The sequence below is a fragment of the Sorex fumeus genome, unplaced genomic scaffold, assembly GCF_029834395.1.
Source record: "Sorex fumeus unplaced genomic scaffold, SorFum_2.1 ptg000072l, whole genome shotgun sequence".
Lineage (NCBI taxonomy): Eukaryota > Metazoa > Chordata > Mammalia > Eulipotyphla > Soricidae > Sorex > Sorex fumeus.
In genome coordinates, this window is record NW_026606129.1 from 48726655 (window position 1) to 48744771 (window position 18117).

An 18117-nucleotide genomic window follows, 5' to 3' on the forward strand; every position below is an offset into this window, starting at 1 on the left:
CATCAGTAGACTTAAACTCATGTCCTTTATTGATCAGACATGATGTCCAGCACGACCCCTTTACGGCTGGAGGGCAGTCATCTCTGGGACTGTATGGATGAAGAGCTGCTTGGAGAGGTGTCCATGCACCAGCATAAGGAAGGTGTTGTGAGATGACCCACCACCTTCTCACTGCAGGGAACCATATACTCTCAATTGCAAAATGCCCTCATCCCAGGAAAGGTTACCAAAGCGTAGTCACGATCATTTTGTTTAGGAAGGATTGGCCACAAAATCAGAAAGGATCCTGAGTTGATGGCCCTAAAAACTAAGTCAGTTGGGAGAGTCACCCAAAACAAGTCAGATCAGTCAGTCTCTCACATTAGAAACCAGGTCTTTCTGCAGAACAGCCCTGCCACGTCCTCAGTGGCAACCTCTCTCATGCTTCCAGGGAACCCAGTAAGCCACTGAAAAGTAAGCCAACAGACAAGCAGTGCCCTGGTCTTGGACAGGAATCCCAGCATGGTTGGTATCACAGTCCAACCAGCTATAGAAATTAGCTTTTGGGGCTGGAGAGATAGTACAGCAGACCTGGGTCTGATTCCTGGCACCCTGTATGTTCCCCTACACACCACACACCATCAGAGTAACACTTGACCATCACTGGGTGTGGTCCAAAAACAAAAGGAGTTTGTGTGAAGGGTCCCTATCATCCAGAAGCCCTGCCACTCCCCATACTCCTCAATCTGGTAGAGAACTTAAGATGGCCACAGAGCCAGAACAGCCTTTTTTGGGGGTAGGGGTGTGTGTGTGTGTGTGAGAATCACGCCCAGGGGTGCTTCAGGACCTATTTGGTTCTGTGCTGAGGGTTCATTCCTAGTGGTACTAGGGGGAGCATATGGATGCTAGGAATCAAACCCAGGTTGGTTGCATGTAAGGCAATTTGTCCTACCCACCACCGTACTACTGCTCTGGCCGCAAAGAAGGGCATTTTTTCTCCTGCCTGATGGCTTGAAGACAGTGGTTACTGACCTCTTCTCCCTGTTTTTGGGCCACACCTGGTGGGCTCAGGGGACAGTAATGGGGTACTGGAGATTGAACCCGGGTCAGCAAGGCAAATGTCCTACCCACTGTACAACTGCTCCACACCAAGCTTGTGGTTACTGTATTGTATTAAGGCACAGCCATTCTGCTGAGGTCTACAAAGGACCATAGATTACATGGTCATGGTCATTAAGGTTAATGCTACAAACCAGCTTCTTGGCTCATCTACATGAGTTTATTAAGGCCTAGAAAGAACTTTGGGGGCAGTAGGGAATAAAAGGTTCAGTTAAGGCTATTTCTGGAGTCCCAGAAGAGTTGGACCAGGGCTAGTTGGTCTCAGGGAAAACTAGTTGTTTGGAAACTGTTTAGGTTGATTCATTTGATTTTCCTAATAAACACTTGGCGTTATCTAGTATTTAACTATGACCTGGTAACCCCTACGCACCGTATTTATTACAATGACCGTGCTGTGTACAAATTCCAGAGTCTGGCACAGAGTAAGCTCTGAGGATCAGGGGGCTGCTAGATCGAGTTATTAAGAACTAGAGAGATGTGACTCCATCATACAATCTTCTTAACAGTATAATTCTCACATGGTTGTTCCTAGAATCAGAACTCCCCTGAGAACCTGTTAAAAATGTAGAATTATACAACTTAGCCCAGAATTACTGTATCAGCCAGGCCAGCAGCTTGTATGGTAACAACTCTGCTGGGGGTATTCAGATCCACACTGAAGTTAGAAAATGCTGTTCTTAATCGCATTTGGGGGAAATTACCTTGTAGTAAGGATAAAGAACCTGTGGGAGACTGGTTGATTGTACATATTCTGTTAAGCTCTACAAAGAATTAACACCCAAGTTTATAAACCAGGTTTTTGTTTTGTTCAAGGATTAACCTTCCTCAGCACCTTCATAAAAGTATGTAATATTGAGACCCCATTAATTCTAGCACTCTTTACTAGAGGGAAGAGTTCCAACAAGTCAGGAAGCAGACCACCAGCAGCCTGGCAAATGTTATAGAGTTAAGCATTCACTTCCTGGGCTAGATACAGCTTGGTGGCAGAGTATATGCTGTACAAGGGTAAGTCTCAAGTTTGAGAGCCAGGATCCACCACTCCAAACCACCACTGCCTTAGGGTCAGGAAACTAATACAGAAGGTGTGGCATTTGCCTCGCCTGGGGCTGTACTCCTGGTTTAAATTCCTGGCACCACCCCTGCAAAAACCCAACCCCCCATGATCCACCCCACAAAACACAATGCCGCCATCATTACTTTGCTTCACCTGGATAAAGCATGTGAAGTCATGGCTGTGTTCTGTACAGGGTCTGTACTTGTGGGGTGGCTCAATAGATGCCATTAAGTATATAAATGTTCACGAATTATCTGTCTGCAAGGCTTATACTGTTAACTTGGGGCTATCTAAGCTACAACCAGTGCTGGAGAGATATTGTAAAACAAGGCAATTGCCCTGCATGCAGCAGACCTGGCTTCAATACCAGTACTCTCTATGATCCCCCGAGCACTACTGGGTATGGTTAATTCCTCAGCCCCCATTACCAAGGTAAACCGCACCCTGATAACATTCTCTGGCTTATCAAGCACAACTTTTCCCGTCTTGGAGGACCAGGACATAGGCTATCCCTTGCAGATAACCTTCCACTACCCATCTCTTCATTTGCTCATGGAAATAACTGAGGGAAGGTGCATTTATCCCTATGTTCCTATCAAGGCCTCCAGCAGAGATCTCCCCCAGGGCTTCCCAACCCTCCCAAGCCACTGATGTTTAACTGCTGACCAGATCAGGTGGGGATTAATAAGCTTTCAAACAACACAGAAAGAAACTATCAAATGAATACAGAGAATAGGCTTAGAATCCATAAACGATGTTCTATTTATTCACTGAAAAAGAGGGAGAGTAGGCCTTTTTGATCAGTTTCCTCCAAACTCCCAATATTCCCTCTCTTCATTTTTCCAAAATAACACAATGAGAAACACATTTGTACAAAAACCACATATTATCCCCCCCTCCCATCACAAAATTGGGTGGCTGTATTACAGGAATGAAGGGAAACCAGATCGAAGACATGAAAAGAAAAAGTCAGCACTTACAGTGAAATATAACAATGTTAAGAATTCAGGTGTTCTGTAGAATAATTACCAGCATAGTAAAAATATTTCCACCTGGATCTTTTTAAATTTCAAAGTGATCACAATAAAGACCTGAGGTTACCAGAGACCACAGTTTGAACCAGAATTCCACTTTTTTTCCCCTAAGACCCCAGTGGAGCAAGTATTTGGAATGCGTTTCCTTTGGGAGAGACTGATAAGAAATAGGGAAAACCCTAGCCATTGTCAAAGGCACTGGGGTCTGTCTGGAGGTGGATGCACTGGGACTAAGCTCCAGTAGGAGCGAACAGGCTCATCTCCACTTGAGTCCAGAAATACACTCACAAGGAGCAAGGTCTCCTCGGTACCAGAGCTCTCATGGTGACCAGGGTCACCTGATTAGAGGCAACACCTGAGGGTTTGAAAGGCAAATCTTAACTGTGGTTTTATTTTATTTTTTTTGCTTTCTGATATTAAGGAGGAAAAAAAAAGTTGTTAGGTGTTTGAAAAACACCTCCCTACACCCTCTTATATGTAAAGCTTTATAGTTTTTAGTATATAGAATAGATCCAAACGATGTTCCACTTTGCATTCTGAATAATTCAACTGCCACTTGAGAATGTGAAGTGAAGAGGTGCTTTGGAAATTGAGTTCTACCAAAAACTGCCCTTTACCCACCTACAGGAAGACAGAGGTGAGAGAAGGACAAGGAGAGAAAACAAACAAGTACTTCCAAGTCATTCATCAGCAGGGATAGAGATGGGCTCAAATTAAGGCATTTTTGTGGCTCTTCCTTTGGGACAGCATTCCACTCTCCCAGCCTGAGCACCCCTCCTCTGTATCCCCAACATCACTGTGACAATCCTGTGATAGATGGAATGTAAAATCTCAGGGAAAGGAGTAGGTACAAGAGGCTGTTGATCCTGGTCCTCTTCTCCAATCCCATCCCAAAGCTAAAGTACCGCTTCACTCAAATTCTGCTCACCCTGACTACTGCAAGAGGTAGTTTGGGGCTATGAAGCCCCAGCCATCCTAACCAAGTTCCATGAGCTACAATGCTTAGCACTAGCTACTTTTTTTTTCTTTTTTAAAGGTTTTTTTTTTCTTTTTTTTAAAGGAGAGAAAAAAGAATGCATATAAAGCAGTGAATAGTAGGCAAGATAACTTGGGGGTGGCTATTGCCCTAGACTCCTAGAAGTTTCCAGGCTCATCCAGGGAAATAAGGAGTACCTCCCCAAGTCCCAGCCCTCAGAACTTACACTGCCCTCAGAAAAACCAAACACCCACCCCAATCCAACAAACTATCTGCATAGAAAACCAGAACCAGTGGGCCCGGGGAACGGGTGGATCTGTCCTAATGCTTGTGCTCTCCCCTCAGATCTACAAAGGGGTCTATTCCGCCAGGCAGGGTGGAGGCCCCCAGTCCTCATGTGGGATGAAGTCAATGGGGTCTCGTCCCCACCCACCCCCGTCTCTTTTTTATTCTGGTGCATCAATATGTGGTGAAAATCTCAGGGAACTTCACCATCAGCACCATTCTTCGCTCAGATAAGCAGAAATAAGGTCACTTATAATGCCTTAAGGTTTGTTTCCTCTGGCTATCCCCTTTGCCCATCACCATTTTTTGGTTCCTATTAACATAGGATGCTTTCTGTTAAAGCAATAATGACAAAAAAAAAAAAGATATAATGATTACAGAGTATTACCCACAGAAGCATAAAGACATAGCAGAAGTTGCAGGCAAGCAAAAACTGCAAAGACACAGACTACTGTTGACAGAACCTGCAGATAAAATGTCAGTGTGACCCCGTACTAGGACAGGAGAGACCTAGGTCATGCTGAGTATGATCAGGACACACTGTCACCACAGGCTTCCCCTTGAGGGTCAGATGAAAACCTAACACAAGAGGTGTCGGAGCATGGAGAGGGGTGGCAAGAGGAATGGGGAGATTTGGTTTGGGATACTTGGGGCTACAAGAAGGAAAATCCTGAAAGAAACCCAAGGAAGCTGAGGAACACAAGTCTTGTCATTCTGTACTCCAGTTGGTGGAACTCGACGTGTATGGTCCCTGCATCTTCCAGGCTAGGGAGCGGCCGAGGCTGGTGGGCCTGGAGCAGGAGGTGGCGGGACCCCGTCTGCAGGCGGTGGTGGCAGTGGCTGCTGCTGCTGCGGTGGAGGGGGGTCTGCAAACACACGCAAGAGTAGCTGTCAGGGCTGAGGACACAAACAAGCAGTACAATTTGCGGGACATGGCTGTCCCTGGTCCCGGCCCATCTGAGGCGCCAAATCACTGCTCAGCTACTCGCCACATTCAGGTGGCTGAGGAAGGGGAGGTGCCTACATCAAGGTCAACGCCCCCTTCCCAGAATGCTACAGACCTTATAGAACTGAATTATACTGTGGTTTTATTATGTTTTGCTTATGTTTTAATGGCTCTCTGCTAATCTTGTTTCTCCAATTAAATGATAACCTCCTTCCTGGGCAAGTTTTGTGTCTTCCCTTTCTTTCTTTCTCTCACAGTGGCCAGCCTGTTGGGCACAATGGATTTTCACTAAATACTTGCTGATGAATTGTATTCATCAGGGTCAGAAAGTGTCATCTGAGGCAGCTGTTGACAAGCTAGACATTCCTGGTGTGCCTCGCAGCTCCTGAACTGCTGTCCTTGGATTTTTGGTCAAAACTAGGTCGGGTGCTAAAGGGAACAATTAGTATGAGTGCCTGGGGCTTGTTCTACTTCAACTTTGGCTGCCTTATTGTATAAAGGAACCCTAGAGATCATCTAATCCATGTATTTTTTTTAAAAAAGAGTTTAGATTTTGGCAGAAATGAAAACATACAAAACAAATAAATTACGGTGCAGTCTTGCTTACCAGTCAATTCACCCAATCTTCCTCCCTGGACATTTCCACCAAACACCCATGGTTCTTCAAAAGCTTTTTTTTGGTTTTGTTTTGTTTTGGGGCGATGCTCAGGGATTACTCCATTACTCCATTTAGGAATACTCTTGGGATTGCTCAGGAGACCCTATGGAATGCCAGGGATTGAACCTGGATTGGCCGCGTGCACGGCAAGCTGTCCTACTCCAGTGTATTATTGCTCTGGCCTCAATTTCAAAGCTTCTTGACCAGTGATCCTAGAGAAATTAACAGTTGTGACCACATCTGAACCTCTGAAATGCTTGTCTGTGACAGGGAGCCTGTGTGCGTGAATACGAACATGCAAAAGCTCGACATGTCCACTGAGGACCCATAGTATAGACGCGGCAATTGCAAATCCCGGATGAGCAGTAGGATGTGACAGTATAAAGCCCAAGGATATTAGCTCTGTAACAAGGAGGGCAAACTAGCCAACTCAGTTGATAGGTCAATACACGTGTACATTGCTTGTAAGATGACAATGCAGTATTCTCTTGTAAAAGAAAAAAGAAGAACCTGGGGCCAGAGGACAGTAAAGCAAGTAGGGCATTTGCCTAGCCGACCAGGGTTTGATCCTGGCACCCCATACACAACCCTACTCCTCCTCAATCCTTCCAGCAGTAATCACTGAGCACAGAGCTAGGAGTAGTAACCCCTGGAGCATCATTGGGTGTGACCCCAAAACAAACATAACAAAAAAGAACAATAACACCACTACTATAGTATCTTGAGAGGTTCTCCCCCCTCACATTTTTGGAGAGAGGGGGGAGAGGGGAAGGAGGGGGAGAGAGAAAGGAGAGAGGTGGAAGGGGGAGGGTGGTGGAGAGGGCTCTGGGGGGTGGAGAGGAAAGGAGAGGAGAGAGAGAGAGAGAGAGAGAGAGAGAGAGAGAGAGAGAGAGAGAGACTGATTGTGTTCTTGTCCATGAAGTCTGCCCCCTGGTGCAGGGAAGTCTCCAAGAGTAACACTCTGCACTCAAGGAACTTCCTATTTCATGTTACTTTTTGATAAAGTCTGTACTATTATTCAACTGTCCATTACTTGCTGTCTATACTGAAGCTCCTGGAAGCAGGGATTTAAGTGTCCAAGTTCTCCATTGTGAAAAGCAATAGCCAGGGCATCTTTTCTGGGCACCTGGCCATAACCGGCTGATTTGGCAACTCTTTTCACTGCCCTCAAAGTCCATAGGAGCAAGAAGTAGCCAGAGTCTCTGAAGCAAACCTCCAAGAGTCCACGGTTGGAGCAGTGCAAGGGTAGCTCTATAGGAGACAGGATCTGGCCTTACATACACTAAGAGAGCCCAGCAGTGCCTGTGCCTTCTCAACTGAGCTTGCTGGCACAGTCTGTTCCTTTTGAGCACAGCCCCAGGATCTCAGCAGCCACTATTTATATGCTCAATTGTCACCTTTTCTGTCTTTGGGTTTCACCAAGTGGTGCTCAGGAAACCATATATATATACATATATATAGTGCTACACGTAGTACTGGAGATTGAACTGGGTACAGCTCTATGCACCTTAACCCTCATACTATCTCTGTGGCCTGTTTTCAACCTCATCTTCTCACACATACCTCTTTTGAACCTTGTATACATAAAAGGTCCCTATAAGGGAAACAATGCCCAATAGCTTTATATGTTTATAAGATTCAAACTAGAGAGGTTTAATGGAAGTGGGAGAAAATGTCTTTTGGTCCTTAGGGTCCAGTTTCTGGTGGTCAAGAACATACATGTAGCTTTGGCACTTGAACTGGCTAATGGGCATCTCCTGTCAGGGATGCCAAAGAGCATTGGTCAAAAGCAGCCAGAACGGATCACCAGTACCACAGGCCATACTGTCCATGGACCAATTCCATGGACCAACCAAGCCTCACAGAGAACAAAGCCTTCCTCCTTTCTCTATAGCCCTCCAGGAAACCCTTGGGTTATTATGCAGCCTCCAAAAGCAGCCAGAACAGATCACCAGTACCACAGGCCATACTGTCCATGGACCAATTCCATGGACCAACCAAGCCACACAGAGAACAAAGCCTTCCTCCTTTCTCTATAGCCCTCCCAGGAAACCCTTGGGTTATTATGCAGCCTCCAACCATGCTACTTACACATGCCATTAGGTGCTGTGAGTGGCACCCGGGGTCCTAAGATGTTTCCTGGCATTGGAGGCATACCAGGAGGGGCAGGGCCAGTCCCAGCAGGATGAATGTTGGCTGCAACAGTGGGAATCATGCGGCCTGGCATAGGCTGCCCAGGAATCATGGAACCTGGGCCTGGTATCTGACCTGTGGTGGGAGAATAAAAGTACTAAGTTAGTGTACTAAGAAGAAAGAGATCAATTTAATGTATAAGTTGGCTAAATACAAGTTTTCAAAGAATCTGAAATATCAACAAAAGCAATGTTCTATCATAATCTCTGATTTTCAATTTGGGGCACGGTCAGACAATGGGACATGTCTGTGAAGAACCCTGTCAAAGGTTGGCACTTTCTTTTTTTTTTGCGTCACACCTGGCGATGCTCAGGGGTTACTCCTGGTTCATGCACTCAGGAACTACTCCTGGCCGTGCTCAGGGGACCATATGAGATGCTGGGGATCGAACCAGGGTTGGGCCGCGTGCAAGGCAAATGCCCTACCCACTGTGCTATCACTCCAGTCCCAAAGGTTGGCACTTTCAAGAAAAGAAATTATGGAAAAGGCAGCTCAGATAGAGAAGAGAGCACCAAATAAAGAGTGTTGGGGAGGATCCTCCCAGGATGGGAGATGCATGCTGAAAGTAGACTATAGACCGAACATGATTGCCACTCAATGCCTCTTTTGCAAACAACAGCACCCAAAAGGAGGGAGAGAACAAAAGGGAATGCCCTGCCACAGAGGCAGGGTGGGGTGGAAGGATGTGGGGTGGGAGGGATACTGGGATCAGTGGTGGTGGAAAATGGGCACTGGTGGAGGGATGGATACTCGATCATTGTATAACTGAAACCCAAGCAGAAAAATTTTAAGTCTATAACTTAACTGTACCTCGTGGTGTTTCACCAGTAAAAATTAAAATAAATAAAATGGCAAAAAAAAAGAAAAAAGAATTTATTTACATAAAGTATCCCTAAAAAAAACCCAATCATCTAGTTAGCTTAGTCAAATACCTTCCTGAAGATACGATGCAAAACACAGCTCAAAGAAGGGCTTTACCACCAGATCAGCTCACTGTCCAGGGCTGCAGCTCAGTCCAGATGGAGATCCAGAAGCTGAGAGCAAGCCCAAAGGGCTGGAGTGTGTGCTTCTAAAAAAATTGTATTTATTTTTTGGGACCACACCGCGTGGTATTTACGGGACTATAGCGGTGGTGGGCACAGAACCTGTGTGCTAGGCAAACACCCTACCCATTCACCCATTGTCCTATTGTTTCAGTCTTGGGACACAATTTTTTTTATTTTTTTGCTTTTTGGGTAACACCTGGTGATGCACAAGGGTTACTCCTGGCTCTGAAATCAGGAATTACTCCTGGCAGTGCTCAGGGAACCATATGGGATACTGGGAATCGAACCCAGGTTGGCCGCATGCAAGGCAAACGCCCTACCTGCTGTGCTCTCGCTCCAGCCCCGAATACAATTTTTTTAAAGCATAAAAAAATCAACACCAGGTCCCAGGATTAACGGGTAAGCAGGTGTAGGCCTCTGCGGCCTCTTTGTGCTTGGAAATGTCATCAAGAAAGAACCCAGAAGTCCAAGACCCCCACCTGGTGAAAACAGCCTAGTCAAATCACTTCAGAAAAAAAAGCAAGAGCAGGCGCTGTGCCTACTTCTGGGCTTGTCACTGTCACTGCACTCACACCAAATAGCCACTGGCAATAAAAGCTGCTGGGGCAGAGTGCTGAGACATAGGCAGTACTGGAGAACCCAGTGGTTTAGGAAATGATGGATGAAAAGAGCCAATGACAAGTACACTGTAAGTCACGTAAGGCTGAATGAGTACAAAGGGGTGGCAGGCACATCAAGAGAAACCCTGGAAGGAAGCACATTCAGTATTCACTGTGACAAGCTTGTGATAGACTTGTGATTTAGGATGATGTATAAATAGAGTAAAGGAGGCAGAGGGGAATAGGTAACGGACAGCATTAATAGCACACGATTCTGTGCATAACACCTGCGCTCAGCACTGAGACAATCATGTGAATGCTATTCTTCAGAGCTACTGCTTATATGCTGCTTATTCTCACCAGTCATCCCAAGGTTCTTGAACTGCTTTATGTACTACCATGTGCATTTTACCACTGAAGAGCACTGCAGCACTGTCCTTCCTTTGTTCGCTGATTTGCTCGAGCGGGCACCAGTAACGACTTTGTTATGAGACTGGTTACTGTTTTTGGCATATCGAATGTCATGGGTAGCTTGCCACGCTTTGCTGTGCGAGCGAGATACTCTCGGTAGCTTGCCGGGCTCTCCGAGGGGTGGAGGAATCGAACCTGGGTCGGCTGCATGCAAGGCAAATGCCCTACCCGCTGTGCTATTGCTCCAGCCCACTGAAGAGCAACAGAATCCAAACAGTTGACAAATAAAAACATGACCAGGTTTATAGAGCATGCTGTTGATCAGAAATGACTCAAAAACACAGGGGGCTGAATTAGCCTGGCACAATGACCAGGACTACGGGCATGGAAAGTAAGGCTATAGGGAAGATGGTGAAAGGTTCTGGAGGACAGAATATGGGTATGATTTCACGGGATGGAAAGCTTTCAGGATTGCAGAGAAGTCGCAGTCTAGACCAGACACTAAGTTCTTTTGCAGAGAAATAGGGGCTGCATGAGAGCCGAATGAATATGCAGGAACAGGAATTGAAAGGTTGGGGACATCACCCCATTGGCATCCTGGGGGTAGGTGATAGACCAAGGAGAAAGCACAAGAGTGGAGCTGAGGAGAATAATTCAGGCCTGCTGTCTGGGCATGTTAAGTTTGGGTGGAAATAAAGGTGAAAAGATAAAGGAAGACTTCTATTCTGCTCTCTGGAGACGAGGGATTAGATGCCTCAGTAGAACCCTGGAGAAAATGGTGAAGGGACAGTGTGTGCCTCTCAAAGTTTCAAAAAGGAAGCACCACACACATAACCTTACTATTTATGAAGCAGGACCAGTCCTTTGAAGTTGATAAAGAAGCACCCTTGGTGATTTGGTTTTTTTTTTTTTTTTTTTGTATTTAGGCCACACCTGGTGGCTGGTGCTCAGCAAGAGGCCTTGTTTTTCGTAAGTTATTTCTGCAATCTTCCTTTGGAAATCTTTGTGATACATTCTTCCTATTGCTAATCAACTCCAGGCCATTACTAAAAGAATACTCTTTCCTACTGTCTTGAAGGATTCTTTATGGTATTCCAGCTCATAGAATCATTCGTAATACTAATTAAAAAAATATATATACCTGTGAAAAAGGAATTACGTACAGTTCCTAAAGTTAGGGTTTTCTGTCAGCTTTCAGGCCAGACCTGACAGTATTCAGGGCTTGTTCCTGAAGGTACTTGTAGGACCATATGGGGTGCTGGGGATTAAACCTAACAAGTTAAGTCACATTCAAGGCAAGTGCTCTGCCTGCTGTGCTCTGCCTCTCTGGCCCCAAAGATGGTTTGTTTTGTTATTTTGGCCATATCCCACAATGCTCAGGGGTTACTTCTGGCTCTGCACTCAAGAATTACTCCTGGTGGTACTTGGGGAACCATATGGGATGCTGGGGATTGAAGCCGGGTCAGCTTTGTGCAAGGCAAATACTCTACTTGCTGCATTATTGCTCTGGCCCCTCTGACCAATTTTTAAATGGACAATATCTGATGGATTTTTTCACTAATTCGTAATAGGCCAGACCAACAAAGTAAAGGGTGGATTTATATGTTTTTCTATTTAAGAAAGAGAAAAAAAAAATCTGGGCCTGGAGAGACAGTACAGTGGTTAAGGCATTTGCTTTGTACATGGTTGATCCCCGGCATCCCATATGGTCCCCTGGGAGCACCACCAGGAGTTAATTCCCGAGTGCAGAGCCAGGAATAATACCTGAGCATTGTCAGGTGTGCCCCCCCAGTCACCCCCACCCCCCAAAAAAAGAAAAATCACAGATCAGGGAAACAGTTCAACAGAGCATTTGCTATTTATACAGAAGTCTCAGGTTTGATCCCTGACTCTTCATGGTCCACTGAGCACTGCTGGGAGTGAACCCTGAACACAGCCAGAGTAGCTTCCAAAAACTGCTGGAAGACTCCCCATTTAAAAAAAAAAAATAATAAAAATCTAGATCGGTAGTTTCCCCAGAAAAAGATTGAGTGAATATGGGGGGAGAGGAATGACAGGTGAAAGGGAGAGGGGGGAGAAGAAGAGAAGGAGGGAGGGAGAGAAGGGGAGACTTCAAAACAGCAACATCAAAACACAAACTGGTGGGAGTATGACCTACATACAAGCTCTTAAAAAAAAAAACAACACAGCAGGCATCTGAAGCCTGAAAAACGGAAAGGTTTGCTAAAATTAGTTTTAGTCTAGTGGAAAAATCCCTCACAAGCTCTCAGGTTCATTAGATCTTTTACTAAAGTGTTACGCCCATCATGCCTAATGGAATATCACTTAAGGATTTTATTTTTATTCTTTGCCTGGAGAGGCAGGTGGGAAAAGATCATCACCTAGAAAAGGGAACCTGTGAATTTCCAACCTTGAACACATCTCATTGCTCCATTCCTAAAATATCTAAAGTGATTCCCTTGCTGGCTCCCCCCGAGAATGGAAGCCATAGGAGCAGGGCCAAGTGAGGGGAAACCCAGACTCCTCACAGAACTCCCCTCCTCCAGTGGCTTCCGGGGGAGCCGTGACAGATGCTCTTTGCTGAAGACTGGGCCCTCACTGTTCTCTTTGTCAGGGTGACCTACTACTCCGGAAAGAGACATGGCAGTTTTGTTATCACATGGTGCAAGCAGGACCAAAGACACAACAGATAATAAAAACTTAGCTCATATAATGAGGGATCCCTTTCCTTTTGAGAACAGGGCTGAGTTCAGGGATCGGGCTGATGTCTTTGTCACACCCTTCCCCAGTACTATTTCCTATGGGATGAGTCGTATATAACTGGGGACTGAGGAGGGCAGGCAGAAGTGTTAAATCGAATGCCTAAAAGCTTCGTTGAATTCTCCTTAAGGAACCTATGTTTTACTAATTGATAAAAATTTTCTAGTTTATCATTACAATTATCTCTACCATGTCCGAGTCCTCACCTAGTTAGATCAATTATTATCCTGGAATTTAATCATTTCTAAACATTCTTATACTATCAATAATGGAAAGAAAAACCCATAGAGTTATTTAACACGTTGATGGCAGTGCTGCTTGTGTTAATTAAACCACATTCAAGTATGAGCCACCAGGGGTACACTGAAGTTAATGTGTTAAAGCAGTATGTTCCTTTGCTTTTCACACCCAGAGAAATGCACAAAGGGTTTCCTAATGCAGGCAGATCATTGTAGAGCCATGAGACAAAATGTTCAAATGTCTCAATTACTATAAACATCCAGGGGAAGGCAGAGCTTTGACTTCATCACATTCAAGCCTGTCATTTCTTTTTTTTTGGGGGGGGGGGAGGGGGTCACACCTGGTGATGCACAGGGGTTAGGAATTACCCCTGGCGGTGCTCAGGGGACCATATGAGATGCTAGGAATCAAACCCGGGTCGGGCGCGTGCAAGGCATATGCCCTACCCGCTGTGCTATTGCTCCAGCCCCTGTCATTTCCTTTTAACTCAAGTCACCGATAGCTATTTTTGTGTGCCCAGGAAGGTCTGGGAGTCCTGATTCCTATAGTTGCAAGGAGCCCCCAGGAGTAATAAGGGGTAATTGATGCTCATGGACTACTCCCAGTTTTGCACTCAGGAATCACTCTTGGCAGTGTTCAGGGGACCATATAAGACACCAGGGATTGAACACTGGTGGGCCGCATGTAAGGCAAACCCCCTACCAGCTGTACTAGTGCTTCTCCCCTAAAACTTTACTGTTAATTAGAAAACAGTAAAGGTTTTAAACCAGTGTGTCCCTTTCTCTCTGCTTTTCACACACAGGCATAAAGGCTTCCCCAACGCAGGCAGCTCACTCCAGAAGTGTGAGCAGGCTTTATTTTAGGAATCACTTTATAAAATCAGTTTTGCAACTAAATATAAGATGAAATGCAGTGCAAAGCCCAAGATCAGTAAAATCTAAAGGTAAAATAAAGATGATGTGGCTATCTCCAGCTTCCTTTTGCCAACTATACACCAGAAATGCCCTGCTGTAGATACTGCCTTTGTCTTTCTGTTTGGTATAACAAATCCACTTTAGAAGAGATAAGGTGGGCTGGATAGTATGGCAGGTAAAGCACTTGTCTTGTGTGTGGCTGAACCAGGTTTAATCCCCTGCACCTCATATGATCACCAACCTCCAATAGGAGCATACACCCCTAGAAATTAATCAGACGCTCACTAACAAAGGACTAGACGGAAAATTATGGTAGAGCTCTACAGTGTGACATTCTGAACAAATCTAAAACCACTTGCAACATGGACATATTTCATCACTGTGACAAAAGGCTGACATAAAAATCATTGTGTAATTACATCTATATGAGCAATCAACTCAACCAGTTCACAGCGCTAGTAATCATGATAGCTGCTTTCTTTGTGAAGGGACGGGGTTGTCCGGGTACCAGTTATATAATTTCTGTGGTGTTTTAAATACACCAAACTAAATGTTTATGATGATATATGTATTGTTTTTTGAGGGGTGCACACCCAGAATTGCTCAGGGATGCAACGTTGGGGTTCCAAACTGGGTCAGCCTAATGTAGGCAAGCAACTTACTTTCTACACTGAGAGACAGAGCATTGCAAGCTATCAACCACTGAGTGCTTGGCCCTAAAGACAATCTTTATGATCTTAAGGTTTTTGGCACCATATCACTCGATACTAGCTATGTACTGAGTATTTAGCAGGATACTAGAAAGCAGGGAAAATACAGGTATAGGGGTGGCATTCAAACAATTGTTCTCACCAGGACACAATGCAGGGACAATGGGAAAGAATCTCTGGCCATCTTTACAACCTAACCATAGATGCTGGAGCTCCCTTGAGGTTCTCTGTGAACATTCACTGCGGATGATGATTATATTCGGGGCCTAATTGTAACTATTATTTAAAAAATTATTTTGGGGTCTTCTCTCCTCCGAAGCCGCCCATGTTCATATTATCTTTCCCATCACATTTCTCTATGCATATTTTTTAAAATAAAACTTCATTAAAAAAAATTGCACTGTGACCATTTTGTTAAGCACGGAATTTTTTGGAAAACTATCTTTGAAGAAAATTAGGGGTCAGGGAGAAGGAAATTTAAAATTTGCTCAAGCTGACAGAACTGGGAAGTATCTTGTGTTATAAGTTTGGCAGGTAACAAAGACCACATCCACAAATATCATTTACATGAAGTAGCAGGCCTGAAAATGTAACCTAATAATTTGTGTGTTTGAACATGAATGCTTGCACATCAAAGTCAAACTAGCACCATTTTTGGGTAAAGTCAATGAAAAGCACCTCAAACATGTTGTGGGCTCTTAATACAGACCTATGCTAATCACAAAAATTGTAAAACCATATTTTTTGTCAGTTCTGGCTTCCTCAGGCTAATGCAATCAGCTATTTTCATGAGATTTAGAAGATCTGTCTTCTGAGAAAGTGAAGTCAAATGACATGAGTCAGGTGGGGACCATCTCAGGTTCCAAGTGTCTGTGTTTATTTTAGCCTAGGTCTTTTTTACCTTCCACCTTAGAAATCACAAACATTGTCCACTGAGGAGCCAGAGAGATAGTACAACAGGTAAGGTATTTGCCTTGCACATGGCCAACCAAGGTTCAATCTCAGGCATCCCATATGGTCCCCAAGCATGGCCACAAGTAATTACGAAGCACAGAGCTAGGAGTGACCCCCGAGCAGTGGCAGGTGTGGCCCAACCCCCACCCCTTCCAGAACAAATAAACCATTGTCTCTGATAGTACTTTGCACAATACTATAGAGTGGTGATAAAGCACTTACAGGTTTGAGTACCAGCAAGGATAGCTCAAAGAGCTGGAGCACATGCATTGCACTCAGGAGCCCTGGTTTGATTCCTGGAACCATATGAACACATTGCTGGGTCCATGTACAGGAAAAAAACAAACCAAAAATCCCAAGCAAAATTAGAACAAAGATTTTACAGATCTTTAAGGTGATGTTCCACATCTCACAGTGTACACTGCCCTCGGAGAAGGGAAGGGATCTGTCTGTGTTGGGGGATTGGGGTGGTGCATGTGCTGGAATTATTATGTCAGTATTTTACTGTTTGTCAGTAAAACCACACCTTACAGAGCCTTACTTCTCGGGTAGTGCTGGCAGGACAGGGAGGCTGGGATGTAGGTACATTTTAGGTTTTAATAATATTGAGAGTTCATGGGAAGGGGGGCGTTCCGGTCCGTCCTTCACGCCCTACCGAGGTCACCAGTTGCCCCCCACGAGCGGCTCTCCAGCACAGCCACGGCCCCAGAAGCACAAGGACTTAATGCAGAACCCAGCAGCTTGGAGCAGAAAAGTGAACGGACTATGCATTGATCCAGGCCATCAAGTCTGCCGGAGGGGAAAGGGTGTTGCCCCATTTGCCCTCTCCTCTCTGGAAAGAAAGATGGCGGCCACATGGGAGCCTTGTGGACAGCAGGTATGAGCCAGGAGTGTGGGGGCGACTAAAACCTCATGGGAAGGGGGGCGTTTTGCTCCGCCCTTCACGCCCTACCGAGGCCACCAGTTGCCCTCACGAGCGGCTCTCCAGCACGGCCACAGCCCCAGAAGCACAATGACCTAATGCAGAACCCAGCAGCTTAGAGCAGAAAAGTGAAAGGACTATGCGTTAATCCAGGCAATCATTTCTGCCCAGAGGGGAAAGGGTGTTGCTCCCTTCCGCCCTCCTCCCTCTGGAAAGAAAGATGGTGGCCACATGGGAGCCTTGTGGACAGCAGGTATGAGCCGGGGGAGTGGGGGCGACTAAAACCTCATGGGTCGGGGGAAGTTCCGGTCCGTCCTTCACGCCCTACCGAGGTCACCAGTCGACCCCCGCGAGCAGCTCTCCAGCACGGCCATGGCCCCAGAAGCACAAGGACTTAATGCAGAACCCAGCAGCTTGGAGCAGAAAAGTGAAAGGACTATGCGTTGATCCAGCCCATCAAGTCTGCCGGAGGGGAAAGGGTGTTGCCCCATTCGCCCTCTCCTCTCTGGAAAGAAAGATGGCGGCCACATGGGAGCCTTGTGGACAGCAGGTATGAGCCGGGAGTGTGGGGGCGACTAAAACCTCATGGGAAGGGGGGCGTTTCGCTCCGCCCTTCACGCCCTACCGAGGCCACCGGTTGCCCCCCCGCGAGCGGCTCTCCAGCATGGCCAGGACTCCAGAACACAGAAACCAATTTCTTAACTATCTGACTTTCAGTAGAAATACTTCCAGGGTCAATAGGTAAAAGAGCAGAAATCCAAAACCAACATTTAATTCTTGAACCCAGCCGTAGAAAGCAAATCACTTCACAATGCTTTTTCAGCATGTCTGATTTGGGGGGGGGGGGGGGTAAACTCTAAATAATAGTGGTGAATCTTTTATTGAAACAATGAATCTAATCAAAGCAGATAGAGTGTTAACTAGAATTCATCTGCTTCACAGGGACGGGGAGGGGTGGGGGGTGGGGTTTTATTGGGGTTCTTCATGGTAAAAAATAAGTATTGGTAAAGGGAAATGTGTTTGATATTTGCATGACTGAGACATAAACCTGAAAGCTTTGTAACCTTTCCCACAGTGATTCAATAAATAAATTAAAAAAAAAAAAAAAAAAGAAATACTTCCAGGGTCAATAGGTAAAATAGCAGAAATCCAAAACCAACATTTAATTCTTGAACCCAGCTGTAGAAAGCAAATCACTTCACAATGCTTTTTCAGCATGTCTGATTTGGGGGGGGGGGGGGGTAAACTCTAAATAATAGTGGTGAATCTTTTATTGAAACAATGAATCTAATCAAAGCAGATAGAGTGTTAACTAGA

The 18117-nt window shown here is 45.4% G+C and overlaps 1 protein-coding gene across 1 annotated transcript in view; it reads right to left on the reverse strand.

Moving 5' to 3' along the window:
* Positions 1-2895: 2895 nt before the first annotated feature.
* The window catches only part of SMARCC1 (SWI/SNF related, matrix associated, actin dependent regulator of chromatin subfamily c member 1), a 132708-nt gene continuing 117486 nt past the window's right edge, over positions 2896-18117 (reverse strand). The window contains exons 27-28 of the mRNA XM_056129210.1: positions 8143-8319; positions 2896-5313 (exon numbers count right to left, since the gene is read on the reverse strand). Coding sequence (XP_055985185.1) covers positions 5213-5313; positions 8143-8319 — 278 coding nt within the window. The 3' untranslated portion in view covers positions 2896-5212. The remainder of the gene's footprint in view (positions 5314-8142; positions 8320-18117) is intronic.